Source organism: Bos javanicus, chromosome 27, assembly GCF_032452875.1.
Source record: "Bos javanicus breed banteng chromosome 27, ARS-OSU_banteng_1.0, whole genome shotgun sequence".
Classification (NCBI taxonomy): Eukaryota; Metazoa; Chordata; class Mammalia; order Artiodactyla; family Bovidae; genus Bos; species Bos javanicus.
The window spans coordinates 6,626,041-6,647,589 of NC_083894.1; the positions used below are offsets into that span (position 1 = coordinate 6,626,041).

Sequence of the window (21,549 nt, forward strand, 5' to 3'; positions counted from 1 at the left end):
TATTATGGATGGCTGAAAGCCTGCTGACTCTTTCAACACCAGAGAGTGAGGAAGCAAAACCAGGGACCTGGGAGATGGCTGGTCTCCATCTCCAGATGGCTCCCCCACCACAGGAGAAAGACTCCATGGTGCGTGGAGCCTTGGACCTGCAGGGAATCTGTGGGTGGCATGGACTGCGGATTCAGGGTTTAGACCTGGAATATTCTTGGTCCATAACTCACTAGTGCATTCGCATCCAAAGATAGCTGCCTCGACCTCCCTCCCCAGCAGATAGGGCCATTCAGAGCCTGGGAGGAACCACTGGGGCTCCTCAGGGTTATGTCTGCCCTGGCTTCATCCAGATCTTTCAATGGGGCTCTTACTATTCACCTTAGACTGCCAGCCCCTCCTCCTCTGATGCTCCTGATGAGGGCTTTGGGAACCACAATATTGTAACTACCCTGGCACCTGAGGGACCGCGTCCTTTCTCCAGAACCAGCATGCAACGCTCTCCATCCATCCTTGCACTCCCTTTGGACTCGTGCCTGTGGCTTCTGCTGACTCACTGACCTGGTTCTCCTCCACCCACAGGTGAAGTGTAAGGACTGTGGAGCCTTTGGGCACACAGCAAGGAGCCTCAGGTGCCCCATGAAGCGCTGGCAAGGGATGCTGGTACCCCTGCCCTTGGGGTCCAGATTCGGTAAGGAGAACCTGGCGTGGAAGCTGCAGGACCCACTGACCCCAGCGACCCCTAACATGGCTGAGAGAGAGGAGGAGGAAAGTCAGAGGTGAGTGGCAGGGTGGTGGGACCCAAGGTCTGGGCTGCAATCAGGAGACGGTTCCTCTCCTTGTTAACACTGTGCTGAGCCATCTCTACAAAGGACAGGGGAACTAAGGAGACAGACAGGAGCCAGTGCTCAGGGGCCACACCCCGGGGGCTCACACTAGGCCCTGAAGTCACTAAGGAGAGTGGGGAACACACACAACTTTGCACTTGATGGGCCCCAAAGCCACAGAGATGAAGAGACAAGACTTCCTGGGAGACCCTGGAGGTGTTTCTGGAGTCGGGGAAGGACGTGGGGGGGTCTGCACAAAGGCAGAGGGGTTCAGGTCTGGTGTCACTCCCAAAGTAGGAAAGGGGCTGGGCCTCAGCACTGTTGGTCCCAACTGTGAGAAGGACACTGGGTTTCTGACACTTGACATGTTTGTGTTGCAGGAAAGAGGAGCAGCAGAGGAAGCTCCTGCAGCGATTTCCCAGGAGGCCCCGCGGTCGGCAGCCGCAGAGCTGGAAGCAGGAGCCGGAGCCCGGCCTCTGCCTGAGGGTCAGTCTCTGCTGGGCCCCCTCTTTAATCGACTGGTTTCAGTCCTGTCTGTGGGAGGAAATTGTTCATGTTCTTTCCTGACCAATGTCATCATTTATTTTTCAGATGCCATTTTTCTTGCTGTCTTTGATTTTGCATTCTTACTTGCATGTCTGGAAGAAGAAGCTGGCAGGGACATGAAAGTGATTTTATCAGTAGCTTCCATAGTAGAAGTTAGAACAGGAATCTATGAATTGTGATTCATCCTCCATGACCATGAAAACTCATTTTGCCATCATAGTGCCTGCAAAACACCAAGCTGTGTACAGTCCTAAGAAGAGTGTGTACCAAAAGCTTGTTTCCCCTTGCTTAACAAGATATATTTTTATAACATTTCCATTTACCTATTTGATCCATAAATGTATCAAAATCATACTGTAATTTTCTTTTTTTTATGAGCAAACCTGATGTTGAGTATCTTATCATAGAAAATTAATTCCTTTGAGGTGTTTTACTAGAGGGAAAGGAGATTCTCACACCTGGCTTCTCTGTGTGTTCTTCTCCTGCAGCACCCAAACTTGCCCGTGCTTATCCACACATCCAAGAGGAAATCCCTACAGCATCCAGATCACCCAAGAGGGTCACCAACAAGGAGAGATGATGTGAAATCCAGCCTCTCCACAGTGCCTCTCATCGGCAGGAATTTGGCCCCAGCATCCAAGGGCTGCATCGAGGCTCAGGCAAGAGATGTGCTCAGACCCCCACCCTGACACGTGTGAACCCCCCAAAGAAACCTAGACTCAGCCCTGTCCAGATCCCCCAGCAGAGCACTCTGACAGCAAATCCGGGGGCCTTCCTGAATCACCCTCCTCCACCCAGCACAGCTGGACGTGGACCGAGAGTGGCCGCCCGTGTATCCAGGGAGACACCTGCCCAGGGGCAATGCTTTGACCTCAAGCTTCCAGCGGACAGATCTCCCTCCAGGAGCGTGCGTGCCTTCTCCGCAGCCCACCCCTCGCCCATTATTGTCATCCCAGCCCAGCCTCTCAGGATGCTCTTCCTGAGAGACGGCGAAAGCTGCTGGAGCTGCGGGTACACGGTGTCCCCGTCTCCGTGGCCTGTGGAGCGCCGGTCCGTCAACCAGGAGCCTGAGGGACATGCTATCCCCGGGCCCCGGAGCGTCCTCTACGATGACCTCCAGGTGTCTTCTTCCTCCGAAGAGAGTAACTGGGACGAAGACACCAGTGGCGACTGAGACTCGTCCTCCAGCGCCCGTGCCCTGACGTGACTGTGACTCTGGCGGGTGGGCTGGGTGTTAGAGGGAGTGGCTGTGCCCGGTGAAGCAGGACTCCCCACCCTGGTGGGCGAGACAGCAGTGGGACCGGACCACCCTGGGGACACACAGCTGCACACACTGCCCTGTCTCCTCATGGAATCCAAGTCTGTCACATGGCACTTCTCAAACCGAATGTCAAGCTGTCAACCTAAAACTAGGGAACAAACTGAAAGCCCCAGAGCGGGACCCCACCCCCGGCCCGGGCCTGGGACACCCTCCCCCCCTCCCCTCCCCCGCCGGGATCCCGGGATTCCCGCCCGCAGCCGGGGTTGCGGCCAGGCCCGCAGGTCGGAGCAGCGCCGAGGCGCCCGGAGCCGACGGTGCAGCGAGGTAACCCAGTCTCCATTCCGCCCTGTCCCAGGACCCTCCTCCTGGTTCCAGAGACCCCCGCAGCCTTGCCCTGGTCTGGATGGTGGGTCCACTCTTGTGATGCTCAATGGAGAGTGAAAGCACAGATTCATGATGAAAACTAGTCCCCGTAGGCCATTGATTCTCAAAAGACAGAGGCTGCCCCTTCCTGTTCAAAATGCTCCAGGTGACACAGCAGAGGAGGAGCCGAGGGGGCCCCCTGCCCAACAAGAGCCTGCTCAAGCACAAGCCCCCAAGGAGGTGGCAGAGCCCAACCCCTGCAAGTTTCCAGCCGGAATCAGGATCCTGAACCACCCAACCATGCCCAACACCCAAGTGGTGGTCATCCCCAACAATGCCAACATCCAGAGCATCATCACAGCACTGACCGCCAAAGGGAAGGAGAGTGGCAGCAGCGGGCCCAACAAGTTCATCCTTATCAGCTGTGGGGGAGCCCCCACTCCCCCTCCAGGACCCCAGCGTCAAGCCCAAACCAGCAAGGACCCCAAGAGGACAGAAGTGATCACCGAGACCCTGGGACCAAAGTCTGCAACTGGGGATGAGAATCTTCTAAGACCAGCGGGAGCCCTTCCTGGGCAGAGATGGAAGAACTGTGCTGGCGGTGATGCAGCCAGCTGCCCCCTGGACAACAGCTTGACCAACATCCAGTGGCTTGGAAAGATGACTTCCGACGGGCTGGGCTCCTGCAGCATCAAGCAAGAGGTGGAAGAAAAGGAGAATCTTCACCTGGAGCAGAGTCAGGCCAAGAGCCCTCAGGTGGAGAGGCCCCCTGGAGCGTTGGCACCCTGGCCGGACTCCGTGTCTGAACGACCCCCATACTCCTACATGGCCATGATACAATTCGCCATCAACAGCACAGAGAGGAAGTGCATGACCCTGAAAGACATCTACTCTTGGATCAAGGACCACTTCCCGTATTTCAAGCACATCGCCAAGCCAGGCTGGAAGAACTCCATCTGCCACAACCTCTCTCTACATGACATGTTTGTCCATGAGACGTCTGCCAACGGCAAGGTCTCCTTCTGGACCATTCACCCCAGTGCCAATCGCTACCTGACACTTGACCAGGTATTTAAGCCACTGGACCCAGGGTCTGCACACTCGCCCGAGCACTCGGAATCACAGCAGAAATGGCCCAACCCTGATCTCCGCCGGAACGTGGCCATCAAAACCGAACTCCCCCTGGGTGCACGGCGGAAGATGAAGCCACTACTGCTACGGGTCAGCTCGTACCTGGTGCCCATCCAGTTCCCCGCGAACCCATCACTGGTGCTGCAGCCCTCGGTCAAGGTGCCCTTGCCCCTGGTGGCCTCGCTCTCAGAGCTTGCCCGTCACAGCAAGCGAGTCTGCATCGCCCCCAAGGTGCTGCTAGCGGATGAGGGGGTGGCCTCTCTGCCCACGGCAGGACCGGTGACAGAGGAGAAGCTACTCCTCATGGAAGGACTCTCTCCTCTGCTTCCTGTCCCATCCATCAAGGAGGAAGACGTCCAGCCTGGGGAGGAGACACCACATCTAGGGAGGCCCATCAAAGTCGAGAGCCCACCCCTGGAAGCGTGGCCTGCACCCTGCCCATCGGTCAAGGAAGAGTCATCCCACTCCTGGGAGGACTCGTCCTGCTCCCCAACCCCCAGGCCCAAGAAGTCCTCCAGCACTGGGTCCAGGTCCCCCACCTGCCGTGTCTCCGACCTGCTGGTGATCAAACGCAGGGAGGGGCGGGAGATGAGCTGGTCTCAGAGGAAACAGCACCTCGTGCCGCCCAGCCTGGACGAGCCCGAGCTACTCCTCTCTGAGGGCCCGGGGGCTCCCCAGCCAGCCCTGGCAGGGCCCCCACAGCCTACCTGCCAGCTCGGCTCCCCGCCAGAAGATGGAGGCCCCTTTAAGACACCCATTAAGGGGATGCTGCCCACCTCCTCCACCCCCAGCAAATCTGCCCTCCCCACAACCCCTGAGTCCTGGAGGCTCACACCCCCAGCCAAAGTGGGGGGGCTCGACTTCAGCCCTGTACGAACCCCCCAGGGTGCCTTTGGCCCCCTGCCGGACTCCCTGGAGCTCGCAGATCTCAGTGCCACCCCTCTGAAAAGCGTCCCCCTCTTTGACTCCCCCCGAGAGCTCCTCAATTCCGAACCCTTTGACCTCGCCAACTGACCCCTTCGGCAGCTGCCTGCCCTCCGACATGGAGGTCCCCAAGCCGGGTTCCCCCGAGCCGCAGGTGGCCGGCCTCTCGGCCAACCGCTCTCTGACCGAGGGCCTGATCCTGGACATGATGAATGACAGCCTCAGCAAAATCCCGCTGGACATCAGCTTCCCTGGCCTGGAGGAGGACCTGCTGGGGCCCCGGCAGCATTGGCTGGACTCAGTGCATTCCTGACCTGCGGTAGAGGCAGGACTCCTGCCTCTCAAGCCATCCACTCACTCTCCAGGTGCTTGGGGGCCGGCCTTCCGAGTCCTCTGCGAGGACAGTCTGCAGGGGCCATCCACTCGCCCAGTGCCCCACTCCCCAGACTGGCGATGCCACAGCAGGCACCCTGTCTGAGCCACTCCTGGGCCTTCTGCAAGCAGCAAGGTCCTGGGGGCTGGTCTCTATGCCCCCAACTCCCCACCAGGCACTGAGGGTGGGAACAGCAGAAACAGGGTGAGAAGGGAGGAGGGGCCCCCAGACCGTTGGCATCTGTGCCCAACAACATCCCTCCGCCTTCCATGCTACATGCAAGGTGGCCCTTGTAAATAGTGTATACGCTCCAAATTATCCTCTAATTATAAACGTAAGCCTGTCTTCTTAGATCATTATCCAGAGACTGCCAGAAGAGGGGTAGGATGATGGGGTGGGGGTTCCAGTTTGCTTCTGTTCCTTGCTTTTGGCTCCTGGAGGCGGGAGGGCTGCAATGCACGGTTCCTTTGGGGCCCCTCCCTCAAGAGTTCCTCGCAGTGGGTGCCCAGAGGAGCGGGTCTGCCTGCCAGGGTGCCTCTCACTGCCCTTCCCTCCCACCAGCCCCCATTTCCAAGTCAGCTTTCCTGCACGAAGAAATCCTGGTAAAGGGGGCCCTTATTATGGGTCAAGAGTTGAGGTAGGGGTGGAGGTACCCGGACCAGAGTGGCTGCCCCCATGTGCCCAAGAGACGTTTCTCTGATCAGGAGCCTAATCATGCCAGAGAGACACGACAGAAGGTGGAGGCCAGCCTGCCTGCCCGCCTTACCTGGCCTGCCTGCCCACCTTAGCTGGCACCACCGCTTTGTAGAGAGCTGCCCTGGGTCCCTGCTGACCACGTACACAGGCCCCGGCTCCAGAACATACTGTAACTACCTACCCAATAAAGCCCAAGGGCACATGCTGGTCTGTGAAAAAAAAAAAAAAAAATTGAGGCAAATTCTAGGAGTGACTTTTAACCATTGTGTAGATAGGAAGTGATGGTAGTATCTGTATTTGATGGTAGTATCTGTTTTTGATAGTATTATCTGTATTTGATGGTGAAAGTGAAGTGAAGTCGCTCAGTCATGTCTGACTCTTTGAGACCCCATAGACTGTAGCCTACCAGGCTTCTCCATCCATGGGATTTTCCAGGCAAGAATACTTGAGTGGGTTGCCATTTCCTTCTCCAGGGGATCTTCCTGACCCAAGGATCAAATCCAGGTCTCCTACATCGTAGGCAGACGCTTTACCGTCTGAGCCACTGTGATGGTAGTATCATCTGTATTTGATGGGAGTATCTGTATCTGAACATTTGGAACCTGCCTAAAGGGCCTGACTCTGCTCTGCAGAAGGTGCGCCCTGACCTGAGATGAGTCTACTGGACTCTGTGGAGTCTTTCACTATAAATCATGGTGGGAGACATCCATGTATGTGTTTATGTTTCTTTAAGTGTTACCATAGTTTGTTTTAAATTTTTCTTTGTATATTTATATAAATGTCTTTGTATATTTATTCTTGTATAGAATATACAAGAAAAACTACACAATCATCTCAAGAGATGTAGAAAGATCATTTGGCCACATTCCATCCTTCTCAGGCATGCCCTGCACCCAGCTCCAGCAGGGCCTTCCTTCTGCCCTAAATCAAATTTGCATAAACACCTGTAGGTCAAGATCCATTATATATGGATTTAATATGCTATAATATATTACAGACTGTTGGATGTAATATGCTATTTATTAAGAATTTTTGTATCTATGCTCATGAGGAAATTTGTAGTTTCCTTATAATGCATTATTGGATTTTGTTATCATATAATACTGGTATGAAAATAGTTGGTATGAAAATAGTTGGTATGAAAAAATAGTTTGAATAAGTTCCCGCCTTCCTTTTTAATGATAATTTTAGTAGGACTGATATAATGTTTCCCAAAATTTTTATAAAATTTACCATAGAATAAAAAATTTTCTTTCAATTTTAATAAAGTTCTACCATATAAGACATGTTTTATGTGGTTTTTATCTGTACGCCTTGAAGAGGATCTGAATATTATTTTTACTCAAGATAGATTTTGTAATTGAGGGAAAGAGCTTCGGAAGACCTTATAAAAACACAGAATCAGGCCCTCCCAGCCCCCACATGTGCACATTAACAATGCACCGTGTGACCCCCGCGCGTAGAGAATATAATAAGTGTTTGTACTGGTTTATTCTCACTCTGGCCACACTGGACTCAGTTGGTGAGTTGCAATGTGTACACACGCCCGAATCCTCCTTTACAGGTAGAGCTCATTGTCTGTTCTGAGGCATCGGGCTTGCCGCTGGTCTGAGGTCATCAAATGAGCAGCAGGGTTTGAGAAGCACTGGAGGCAGTAGGAAGAGAACACCCACCTCACCGGCTGCCTCTCTTCTCCAGCAGGAAAAGACCCGAGTAGGTCCAAGAACAGCCACTGAGCCACGCGGAGAGGACTTCCTTGGAAGAGCAAACTGTGCTCCTTCCTTCCAGAGCAACAGTTGGGGGAATGTCTTCATTCTGCAGAGCCCTGCACCTCAGGGGCAGGGGGCTGCTGGCTGAAGGCACAAGGGGATGAAACTATCAGGGAGATGGCTGGCACGCTGGGGCCATGCCCAGACCTCCCAAAACTTCTGAGACGGTCTTTCTCTGTGACCTGGGTCACAGCCTATTCCTTTTACTCCCTTGTCTCAGGATCTAAATCCTCCTCATTACATTCTCAGATTCTCACAAAACAAAACATCGTCTGATCCTCAATTTTGTCATTTCAAAGGCTCTGAATGGGCCTGAGAAATGCTCTATTTTATGGGATCCTCTGAGCATCACAGGAGTAGAGAGGAGTCTGTCACAGAAGCCAGGTGAGATTGGAATTATTGGGATTGGGTGGGCTGATATTCTTGGGCCTGTGCCTCCAGGGGGCAGGGCTTCAGGACACAGGACGATTTTAGTGAGATGGCACAGATCTGGGCTCCATCAGAACACATGCTGTCAGCTGTGAGAAGATGCTGGTCCTCCATCTGCCCAGGTGAAGGCACGCAGCTCATTAGCCACACTTGACCCAAAATATTTAGAGTAAACAAAAAGGGGTTCAACAATCTCCTACTTTCAAAACAAAAATAATCTTTCAAATAGCCCAGGGAGGAAAGATAATGAAAAGTGTGAAATGACAATATATTTATAAAAAGTGAAAAAGTATGTGATGCTATCTATATTTTTTAAAAGGTATTTGTCTTAGAAGACACAAGGAGGAAATCATTGGCCCTACAGAAGTATACATTTTTTTCTAAGTTCACCCTGAAGGTGGGGGTGATATTGCTCTTGGCTTTCTAGAAAGTGTCACCACCTCCTCCTACCTTCTCAGTATTTCCTCCATCAGCTCAGAAACCGGAAGCCAACACTGCCCCAAATTGAAGGGCACTTATGGCATCCTAGGGGCACTTAGGGCACCCTAGGACCCCTTCACCTCTGGACACATTCTCAGTCCCCTCACTGGCTCAAGAAGTTCTGCTACTGCCTTAGAAGGCACAGGGGTGCCAGCTGACCTGTTCAGCAATCACGGATTTGTCTAAGTCCCATAGGAAGCCCTCAGGTTGAATAAATCAACCACAAAGTCACCCATAATAAGGAAAAAAGATGACTACTATTACTAATAAATACTAATAAAATAATAATGACCAACAATGATAACAAAAGTTGAGGGCCATCATAAAGATAATAATAGTACCACCACTATCAGTAACAATAAAAATAAACCTTAAGATCATGGGAGATTAGAATAGAGACTCTCCTCTACAGATGACAAGGTACTAATTTCTGGCTTCATGGGATATTTGGGCTTCATAGTCCAAGGCCTGCACAAAGGAAAGAAAACAAAAAAAAGCAAAATGTTGCAGCAAAGGGAAATAAAAAACCATGGAGGAGGAGGACACAGGTGAACTTGGGAATTCTGGCACAAACCCCAGAAGACAAGTCCTGCAGGGCTGTCTTATGGGACAGCGACAGAGAGACTTTGGTGCTAAGACTGCCTACCCCTCCATCCCCACCCATTTCAGAAGTTCCACCCACGAAGCGCATGCACTGAGTGCAGGACCCCAGACCCACACCCAGTGTGCAGAAGCTCCAGCTACACCCACAGGAAGCCCCGCCATCATCTCAGCCCTCACACTTAAGTGCCGTCCACCAGCTCTTCCTCCAGAACCCTGGGGGTCCACACAGCTGGCTTCTGGGTATCTCAGCAGGGGGCTACAGGAAAGTGTCAGTGACTGTTGTTCCTAGACCAACAGGGGGCAGCAGAGGCCACCACGAGTGGCTCTAGAACTCTGACCAGCCAGGCACTTATCTGCACTTGCTTAGGCTGAGGGTCATCACCCCTTTGCCTCTCAGCACAGCTCCATTTCCAGGTAAGTGTTCTTGCCATTTTCTTAAGCACTCAGATTAAAACTATTGGCTACTCATATGTGCCCACTTTAATTATAAATGTCATCATGGCCCCATGCTTTGTCTCTCATTCTTCCATATATGCACTCTGTTTTAGTCTGGAAGCTCAATTAGCCTCTATTACTGCAACAGCTTTCTTCTAAATAAATTGCTTTGTCAATTTAGTTACTCCTCCTGGCCAGTTTTGTTTATAAATATGGATTCTAACTTGGCACAGATTAAGGTGTGCAATTTACCTTTGTGTGCTTCATACAGGCATGCAGACACACGCATACACACCTATATACACACACAGAATGTTGTTGTCAATCATAAAAGCCAACCATGAGATTTACTCAGACAAGAGCACTTGGAATACTCTAATGTAAGAGCTAGAAAGGAGCTGAGAGATGATCTAAGGTGACATTTTCCATTGAGCATTCCAGAATATACTCCAACATTGGTACCTGGGAACTGTGTTAAAAATGTAGACGTTTAGCCTCCACTGAACCCTGGAGTGGGTCTAGGTGTCTGCATCTTGAAGCAGCTTTCCCAGTTGTTTTCATGCATGATTGAGTGTCTCCTGATCAAGGTGCAGCAAATGTGAATCTATGCAGGTGCTGCTGAGACTCCAGGAAGACGGCTTTCTGCTGATGTCTGGACCTCTAGTGAGGGGCTGGTCTAGAGACTTGGACCTGAACCCTGACCTCCTGCCTCCATGTTCAGAGATATGTCCATTTCCCTGCCCCACCAGCAGCATCTGACCTGATGAGGTTCTGAGAGTAAATGACCACAGGATTCAACTTCTTCCTCAGCCCTGAGGAGCAAAGCCTGATCTCAGCAACAAGCTCACACCTCACTGGAAGGCAAATAAATGTCTGTTAAGCAAACTCACATGCGTGTCATGAGTACATTGTGAGCAGAGCACCGTGGGCTTTCCAACCCGAAGGGAGAAGGCAATTGATCGTGAGAATGGCTCCTAAAGCCTGGGAAGAGCTCACTAACGTCTAGTCATTGACGAAACCAGCCCCACTCATTGTCCCTGAATACAGACGGCTCCTCGCTCAGACCCTTTAATCTGGAGCCAAAGCATTTGTAGCTCATGTTCCCATTTAACACGGTTTTCTGGTCCAAAGTGTGCGCCCACAGTCTCCCAATGCTCGAAGTGTCCCACGAAAGGAGGATTCTCTGGCTTCCTGCGAAGGCCGCTCTGCGCTCAGAACAGCTGTGCACGGAGCCCTAATGAGGCGGAGGAGCGCGGACATCCGGCCCCGACGTCCCACTGGTGCCGGAGCCACGGACCGAAGTGTCCTCTCCTCTTGGCGACAAAGCCAAGCTGTCTCCTCCCTCCAGCCATGAGCACTGCTGTCCCCGTGTTCGCCATTCTCTTCTTTATGAGCCACGTTCCACCAGGTAACAACAACAAAATCTTGCTGACGCCTTGGTAAGAGTAGAGTGCCTGAGACCTTGAGCGGATCCAGTGATCAGAGCAACGTTACCATCACCGCTGCCTGAGGAGGGGTCTCGTGGGAAACCTGGGAAGACCCGCAGCCTCCTGACTCAGTCGTTCCCCACAGCGACTCTCAGTTAGACGACACGAGGTCAAGGGCCTTTCAAGGGTGTTTCAAGGGCTTGAAAGAAACCCTTCTTGCTCCAGCACTGAAGATGAATTATTTAGGCAAGTCTACTAGCAGTTTCTAGATCTAGGTAACAAAAAACAAGGCATTATTCTGCTAAATTTTGGTCTCCAAAATTCCTCTACTTTTAGCAAAAATTAGTATCCCAAGATACTTATATAAGAGCTATGCCAAAGCTACAGGGGCCCAGGTCTCCTTGAAAGGCCTATTCTGAGTCTGAGAGACCACTAATCCATTGCCCCTTAACACTGCTGGTCTCTTGGCTTGATGATGTCCCTGAAGGCTCCATCCCAACCCTGGGCTTCCTCTTCCTTTTCAACATCTGTTCTCCGGGAATAGAACTTAAACACAGAGATGAAGATGGCACTGTGGTGGAGTCTATCCACCTGCATGCTGTTACCACACATGTGATGGATGCCAACACCCATCACAGGGGCAGGCGCAGATGTTTATCTCCAGGACCTGCTGATCTAAGGAGGGGTGAGCGACTCACTGCTCTACATCAACAGAAATGTCTTATCTTTTCCTGAGAATTCAAGGTCTCAGGGTTGGGAAGGAGTCTAAAGGTACACAGATGGGTGAATGTGGACAGTCCTTGTATAAGGAGCTGTAATGCCAACCCTTTCATTCATCTCAGATCCCTTGTGGAGTGTGGGGCAGTGGATATATTTCACGGACAGGCAAAGTGCATGTGTGTGTACATACACACATACAGAGAATGTTACTATTGTGGGAATAAGGAAAAATGCAGATGAAAACCTTGAATACACAGCCTTACTTAGTACTAATCTGATCCCATAATTTTCCTTCCAAAGCCTACTCCAACCATCAGATTCTTTGAGGCTTTAGTGCCTTGAGCTCTCATCCCCTGGGACACTTATGCTGTCTTTATTTCAGTGATGTTTTATTTACCTCTGGCTCTCACTTACCAAACCTCTTCTTCATCCTTGGGCCAACAATCTACTTTGAGAGCTAGTTGACTCTTCCTTGGACTGTCTAGCCACCAAGATGACTGGACCATGATATCTTGGAAGTCAAGGGCCATCGTATCTTTTTTTTTCTTTGGAAGCCTGCGCCCCAGTAAGGGCCTCTCATTCAGTGGATGCATAATAAATATCAATTCGTGATTGTTTTGTGAACGGTAGGGTTAAATTCACTTTAATCCATTTGACTTTCCTTTGAATTCAATGGACTTTTGTTGAATTGCTACAAATGCCCTACACTGATTTGAAGCTATTCAAGAGTTGGCTTTTGTGTTCTGGAATAGAAAAATCTAGAAGTGCTGGTTTTGAGACCTTTTTTAATGCCAGCAAAGAGTTTCAGAAGCTGTCTTGGGAAAGGTGCTCTTTGTTACATATGGAGACTGCTGAGATAAAGCCGAAAATGAGCCCCTCGTTGTGTGTGACCCATCTCCAGAATACTAATATATTAGGCCATAAGTCAAATATGATTCAATGTTTTTAACAAGCATGTGTGTTCAGCCCTTGAAAGTGAAAGTGAAAGTCTCTTAGTTGTGTCTGACTCTTTGTGACCCCATAGACTGTAGCCCGCCAGGCTTCTCTGTCCTTGGAATTCTCCAGGCAAGAACACTGGCGTGGGTAGCCAGTCCCTTCTCCAGGGGATCTTCCCAACCCAGGGATCGAACCCAGGTCTCCTGCATTGCAGGCCGATTCTGAGCTATTAGGGAAGCCCAAGAATAATGGAGTGGGTAGCCTATCCCTTAAGAACTCAATGTATACAACGATTCCTGCAGCAGGTTGCAACCTGGAAGAGCAGCACCAGGGAGAGAAGTAGTGAGTGCCCCCTCATGATGCAAGAAATGCTGACTTGGGCGCTATCTGCACATTACATACAAAGGAATATCGTTTCCTTCCCCCAGAAGTATATCCTCTCTAATAATTTCCTTGTGTACATTATCTTTTGGATCTGTATTTCACACACACACACAAAGACAGCTTTCTCTAAAAAGTTTTTTCAACTTTAGGAAAATGAGCAGTACAAGATCCATAATAAATAAAAACTGACTTATGCCATCAATGTCAGGAGATAACAGGCAGTGAGAAAAACAGGAGGAGCTTTGATGTGTGTGAGCCCCAGAGCGAGGGCAGGGCTGCCCATGGCTAGCCTTTCTTTTATTAGATGCACTCAGTATTGGCAGATTTTACCAGAATGCTCCCAATCCTAATTTTATGTGAAAGCAGATTTTTAAGGGGCTTCTCTGGTGGCTCAGGGGTAAATAATCCACCTGGCTGGATGGCATAACTGACTCGATGGACATGAGTTTGAGTGAATTCCGGGAGTTGGTGTTGGACAGGGAGGCCTGGCGTGCTGCAATTCATGGGGTCGCAAAGAGTCAGACACGACTGAGCTACTGAACTGAACTGAACTGAATGCAAGAGACATGGAATCATTCTCTGGGTCAGGAAGATTCCCTGGAGGAAGAAATGGCAGCCCACTCCAGTATTCTTTCCCGGAGAATCCCATGGGCAGAGGAGCCTGGTGGACTACAGTCCATGTGACAAAAAGGAATCAGACATGACTTAGAGACTGGGCAACAGATTTTTAAGACATAGAATAACAATGAAAAATCTATACAAGTCTGTTTCCAGACACTCCCTCCTCCCATGTAATTCAATAAAATTCAAGGAGACCAGTAAACAGTAACCATCACTCTCTTCTCTGTGCAGACAGGGCCAGTTTCAAGGAGGTCTGTGAGCATCCAAATAGGTCCTGCCAGGAATTCTGCCTTAACTCAGAAATCCATTTTGGGTGATGTCTGGATGGCCGACAATGCTCCTTGCCCATGGTGAACATACCTCAAGTTGACTACACTACACCCAGAGTGCACTGAAGCCCTCCTGAAGTTTTTTATTTGTTTAGATATTTTATTCTCACTCTCTTGTGCTGGTCAACTAAAAAGATGATCAACTTGACAGTTGTGATTTAAGTTTTATTTTGGTGCAAAATGAGGACTGCAACCTGGGAGATAGCACCTCAGATAGCTCTGAGAGACTGCTGCAAAGAGACAGAGGGAGAAGGTCAATAGATAAGAGTTTGGTGAATGGGAAGTTCAGTGCAATCAGGCACTCATTTTACAAAAGGTTTTCTGCTAGTCATGAGGAGCTGATATCATTATGAAGGTATTTAGTGCTTTTTTAGATATGAAGAGACGCAAAGGTTGGGATCATAAAATCAGTTCCTGAAAATATCTAACTGTCTGAAGACCTGTCCCACCAGATTTCCTGGAGCACAGAGTGCCTCACTCCACCCTGGATGTTGAAGGTCAGTAGCTGCATCAGCACAGGGTTCCATCTCCACAAAGGCAGATGGCAAATGCCCTACTTGTTATTCAGTTCTTGGCAAATGCTCTTGGCAAGTGCCAATTTATAGTTGACATTCTCTTTCACTCTTATCTCTCCTCTGTCTTTCTTCTCACAGGGATTTTTAGTGAGTTCTCAATAAGCAAAGAACACAGAACCTGTTCTAAGAATCCTGTGATGTATCCTCACTTGGCCGTGGTTTGGTTTCCATCTTTTTATCTGGCCTGAATGAGCTCTGGTTGGGGGCAGGAACTTTCTCTCACCCCCTGTTTTCACCTGGCCCTGCAGCCCTCTGCCCTTCATCTGGGGAGACGAATCCCCTTCCACACTTGGAAAACTCACCACTTCACTCCATGCAGCCTCGTGGGGTCTCCCTTCCTAACAAAAGCGCAGGTCACAGGAAATCTTCCCGGATGTCACCAGCAAGATGAATCATGTTCTTCTCATACCCTCTTCATAGCCAGTGCTCTGGGTCCCACCTTCTCCACATTTTCAACAACACTTTTTCTCTTTTATTTTTTTGACAATAGCCATGCTAGCAGGTGTGGATGATATCTCCTTGAATGCAAGATTTGACTGGCATTTCCATTTTGGGTGACGTCTGGATGGCCAACGATGCTCCTTGCCCATGATGAACATACCTCAAGTCGACTGCACTACACCCAGAGTGCACTGAAGCCCTCCTGAAGTTTTTTATTTGTTTAGATGTTTTATTCTCACTCTCTTGTGCTGGTTAACTAAAAAGATGACCAACTTGACAGTTGCAATTTAAGTTTTATTTTGGTGCAAAATGAGGACTGCAACCTGGGAGATAGCACCTCAGATAGCTCTGAGAGACTGCTGCAAAGAGACAGAGGGAGAAGGTCAATAGATAAGAGTTTGGAATAGTAATGTTCAGCAATTTCTCATGTAGCTATTAACCTCTGGTATGACTCCTTTGGAAAAATGTCTATTCGGGTCCTTTGCCCAGTTTTATATTTATCACTGAATAATTACCACAGTAATTCATAATCAACTGAGATAGTTAGAATTTTTTTTGCATATGTGATATAACTACCAACTACGATAGTTGGTAGTTAGAATAGGAAAAGGGAGTCCAAAATGGCAGTGACTAAAAGAAAAAGAAAGGAAAAAGCCCATGAAAGTGGAACAAAAGAAAATCCAAGGACTGGAGGGTGAAACAAACAGCCTTCTTGGTTAGCCTGATTTATATAGAGCAGGCTCAGGGGGAGGACATGAAACATATAAAAAGCGGAGCCAAGATTGGGCCTCTTCTTTGGGGTCAGCCCACCCTCATGCCTGAAGAGTGTATTTTCCTTTGCTTGCTGAATAAAATTCTGAGCTTTAACCGAGCTGTAACACTGACCGCCATTTCAAATCTTTGCTGTGGTGAGACAGAACCGAGGAAATTACACAGCTCCCCCGACAGAACTTATTCATCTTATAGCTGGAAGTTTGTATCCTCTGACCACCTTCGCCCATTCACCTGATGCCCCACAACCACCAATCTACTGTGGTTTCTATGAGTTTGAATTTTTTTTCAGATTCCATATATAAATGAGATCATATGGTATTTGTCTTTCTGTGACTCGCTTCAGTTAGCATACATTCTCAAAGTTCATCCATGGATTTCTTTGTTCTTTTTCATGACCAACCTATATTCCATTCAGGGACACCTTTTCATTTATTTATGTCTTCTTCAATTTCTTTATTATTGTCTTATATTCTCAGTGTATAAGTGTTTCAATTCTTTGGTTAAACTTATTCCTAAGTATTTTATTGTTTTAGATGTTATCACAAATAAAGTTTTTTTCTTAAATTTTCAGAGAGTTCACTTTTAGCATATAGAAATGCAGCCATTTTGTATGTTGATTTTGTACTCTTAAACTTTACTTAGTTCATTTGTTAGTTCTAACAACCATTTATGGAATCTTTAGAGTTTTCTATATGTAAGATCATTTCATTTGCAAACAGAGGCTATTTTAAAAAGAAAACTACCATATGATGCGCAATTCTGCTTCTGGGTTTTTTTTTTTTTAAGGATATAGAAATGCTAATTCAAAAAGATATCTGCACTCCCATATTCATTGCAACATTATTCACAATAATCAAGATGTAGGAAAAGCCTAAGTGTCCACTGATAGATGAACAAATAAAGAAAATATGATATATATTAGATGTATGATGAAATATTAAGCCATAAAAAAGAAGGAAATCCTGCCGTGTGTGACAACATGGATGGACCTTGATGGCATTATGCTATGTGAAATAAATTAAATACTGTATGATCTCATTTATATGTGGAATTCAAATGAGAAAAAAAAAAGGCAGTGAACTCACAGATTCAGAGAAGAGATTGGTGGTCATTGGAGTGAGGGTGTTGAAGGTGGGTACAAAGGATGAAATGATCAAAAGGTATAAAGTTTCAGCTATAAAATAAATAAGTCTTAGGGATATAGTGTGCAGCATGGTGAACATAGTTAAAAATACTGTATTGTATACTGGGAAATTGCTAAGAGAGTGATCTTAAATTTCTCATTACAAGGAATAAATTTGTAACCATGCTTTGTGATGGATGTTAATTAGACTTGGTGGTGATCACTTCACAATATATACAAATATTTAATCATTATTTTGTACACCTGAAACTAATATTATATGTTAATTACATCTCAGTAAAAAAATCATTTCTTTTTCAGTAATCAATAAAGTATGAGAACAAAAATTCTGTAAGCATATCAGTTCAATCCAATTAATATTGCTTAAAAACTTGACACAATGACAGCAGAATAAACATTCTTTCTAAGTGTACACTTACCAAAGTAAACCGTATTCTGGGCAACAAAACAAGTCTTGACAAACATAAAATTATCCAAACCATGCAAAATACACTCTGATCTTAATAGAATCAAACCAGATTTCAATATTCAGTACTTGGGAAATTCCCATATATTAGGAAATCAAACAGCATGCTTCTAGATAAAAATGGCTAAGGATTTGAATTAAATAAAAATAAAAATAAACATAACAAAATGTATGGAATTAAGCTACAGTAGCATTTTGAAATAAATTTATAGTATCCAAATGCTTATATAATCAAAGAGCGAATTAAATCTAAAACAAGGAAAGGAAGAGATTCATGTAAATAATAAAATAAATTAAACAGAAAAGCAACAGAAAACAAAATTGAAATCAAAACCTGGTTCTTTGAAAAGATGAATAAAATTTATAAATGTCTTATCATTCTGATCTGAGATACAGAGTAAGACAAAAAGCACACAGATTGCCAATGCCAGCCATAAAAGTAAGCACATTAGATCCTACAGATATAAGGCGAACAACCAGACATTATTAGGCATAGCTTTACATACATTAATCCAACAAGATCAATGAAAATGGGTGAATTCTTTGAAATAAAAAAACTACCAAAACCTCACTTAAGCAGAAATAGATAAGAAGACAATATAAACTATAGGGACAGAAAGATAAGATGCTGTCAGGGACTGGGAACAGGAGATGTCAGATACAGAAGAATATTTCGGGAATTTTGTAGGTGATAGGACTGGTCTAGGTATTGATTGTGGTGGTGGTTATACAGCTATATGCACGTGTAAAAACTCATAGAAATGAGCTCAATTTTAATGAAAATAATTCTACTGTGAAAGACACACCTCAATATACCTGACTTAAAAGACAACACAAATGTCAGTTCTGTTCCTGTCTTCAGCTTTTATAGCTCCCTTTGACTTCTAATAGCTTGTGGCTTCTTCTCCTCAGGCTTCAATGTCAGGATAGAATGCACTTACAAGAACCTGCTATATTCCTCCACACAGAACACGGCCTTCCTGAGTAACCACGACTTCCACCCCCAGAACTTTCTGGTACCTTTGAGACCTGGCACCACCATGGGGACAGGTAAAAATCTGGAGGAGTTCCAGTCATGCAGAGAAGGCTTCATCATCAGCCCTTACCATCTGAATTATAAAACAGTGGGCCCTGGTACTGAGTGATGGGAAAGGCCCTGTCTGGCTCTGCTCCTGATGAGTTCATATAACCCCAACTTTTACCCAGCTTCATTCAAAGTCAGCTGCCATCTGATAACCTACAGCCAAACCTTTGCCCTAAGGAGTGGTCCAAAAGTAGAAGAAAAACAACCCTGCCTGAGGGTTTAGATATGATAAACCAGACCTCTCACCTGGAGACGCTTTTCTCCCCAGCACATAGTTGCCAATGTCTAGAGATACCTTCAGTTGTGACAACCAGAAAGATGCTACCAGCATCTATTAATAGTAGCCAAGATGCTACCAGCCAAGGATGCTACTAGACATCTTACAATGACAGAAGTGACCTTCAAGACAAAGAGTTATCTGACCCAAAGTATCAACAGTGCTGAGGTTGAAAAACTGCTACAGGCTGTGACACAATGATAAGAACCAGAAATCAGAAGGGGGTAAATATCTTGCCCCAAGAGCATGTTGTAGCCTCCCTACAAAAGCCCTAAGTATGAGGCACCCACCCACTCCCATAACTATCCTTCAGAATGGTGAGCCTTTAATTCATGGACAGGCAGGATAGGAAAGTGATTCTTAGATACTCCAGCATCAGTTCAGTTGAGTTGCTCAGTTGTGTCTGACTCTTTGCGACCCCATGAATCACAGCACACCAGGCCTCCCTGTCCACCAGCAACTCCAGGAGTTTACTCAAACTCATGTCCATCGAGTCGGTGATGCCATCCAGCCATCTCATCCTCTGTCATCCCCTTCTCCTCCTGCCCCCAATCCCTCCCAGCATCAGGGTCTTTTCCAGTGAGTAAACTCTTTGCATGACGTGGCCAAAGTATTGGAGTTTCAGCTTTAGCATCAGTCCTTCCAGTGAACACCCAGGACTGATCTCCTTTAGGATGGACTGGTTGGATCTCCTTGCAGTCCAAGGGATTCTCAAGAGTCTTCTCCAACACCACAGTTCAAAAGCATTAATTCTTCAGTGCTCAGCTTTCTTCACAGTCCAACTCTCACATCCATACATGACCACAGGAAAAACCATAGCCTTGACGGACCTTTACTAGAAGGTAAAGGTCCTTACTAGAAAACCATACTAGACGGACCTTTGTTGGCAAAGTAATGTCTCTGCTTTTAAATATGCTATCTAGGTTGGTCATAACTTTCCTTTCAAGGAGTAAGCGTCTTTTAATTTCATGGCTGCAATCACCATCTGCAGTGATTTTTGGAGCCCCCAAAAATAAAGTCTGCCACTGTTTCCACTGTTTCCCCATCTATTTCCCATGAAATGATGGGACCAGATGCCATGATACTCCAGCATAACTGATAGCGTTTTTCATCCTTACGTATTACTTCTGTCTTGTTTTTGCTTCTAAGTCTTTTTCAGGGTCTAACCACCTTCTGGCCCACTTATCATCAGATCCCATTGGCGGAATGAATCATCCCCCGTTCAATATCCCTCCTTGTATTTCACTCTGGAACACTGCTTCCCTAGGTGACTTAAACTCTAAAAAATGCAGAATGAGTTTACAGCATAATCACATGAAACATCTGCATGTTGAAAAAAAAATCTGACTGCTCGAACTTTCTAACATTGCATCCACTGTGGTGTCACTTCCCCAGTCTCTTTGTTCCAGTTGCCCTCTTTGACACCATGCTTCCCAGTAACTCGGGGACCAGGAAGGTTCAGATCACATTTCCCAGACTCCTTTGCTGACTCCATCACTTCAAGGATGGACTCTCCAGGGAGAGTTGGAGCTTGAAGAAGGGGGATGGACTTCCTTACTTTTGTTCCTGTCACTGTTGCTATAGCAACAATGGCTTGCATCCAGGAGCAACAGTGGCCTCCTGGGTCCACATTCTCATGGCGTTACAGAACCCATCTCACAATGTCCTCAAACAGGTGTCTGCAACAGCTAGTCAATACCCCTTTCATAGACCTGAGGACTGACTCTGAAAGGTCTCCCCTCAGGTCTGCAGAGGCACAGCTGGGCAGCGTGCCCCCTCCTCCAACACCTGAGGACCACAGGCGTCCTCCCCTGGCTCCTGGCTTCCTCCATTTTATTGTCTCACTGAGGGGTGATATCCACTGCCTGCAGTTGCTTCTGGGTTCCCTCGGCATTCTCTCTGAACAAATCCTGATGTAAGTCCCCTCTGTAAATCAAAGCACTACTCTGTTCTAATTGGCTGGATCCTGACTGACAGAACTGCTACCGCTATTGTTTCTCCTGCTGCCGTTACTGATACTATTGCTGTATCGTCCTAGAAATCTAGGTAACAGGTCTAGTTGCCTGCTAAGTCTCTTCAGTCATGCCCAACTCTTTGCAACCCTATGGACTGTAGCCTGCCAGGCTCCTCTGTCCATGGGGTTCTCCGGGTCTAGTTACTTCACAGTAAATGAACCAAGAGTAACACAGACATTTCCTGACTCACATTTGGTAGGTCAACTAGGTGAAAAATACCATTAAGACTATAGAACAGCCTTCCCTGTTGGCTTGGTGGGAAAGAATCAGCCTGCCAATGCAGGATACATGGGTTCAATCCCTGATCAGTGAAGATCCCATATGCTGCAGAGCAACTAAGCCCATGGGCCACAACTATTGAGCCTGTGCTCTGGAGCCCAGGAACCACAACTACTGAGCCCACTTGCCCCAACTTTAATAGCCTGAGCACACTAGAGCTTGCACGCCTCTGAAACAAGAGAAGCCATTGCAATGAGAAACCTTTGCACCGTAACTAGGGAGTAGCCCCTACTTGCCACAAGTACAGAAAAG

General features: G+C 47.5%; 1 protein-coding gene across 1 annotated transcript; it reads left to right on the forward strand.

Moving 5' to 3' along the window:
• Positions 1-2,850: 2,850 nt before the first annotated feature.
• Positions 2,851-5,378, forward strand: LOC133239795 (forkhead box protein M1-like). Its single transcript, XM_061404075.1, is given in 3 exon segments — positions 2,851-5,124; positions 5,126-5,314; positions 5,316-5,378. Coding segments are annotated over 3 exon segments (2,286 nt in total). The 5' UTR covers positions 2,851-3,075; the 3' UTR covers positions 5,364-5,378.
• Positions 5,379-21,549: the final 16,171 nt, after the last annotated feature.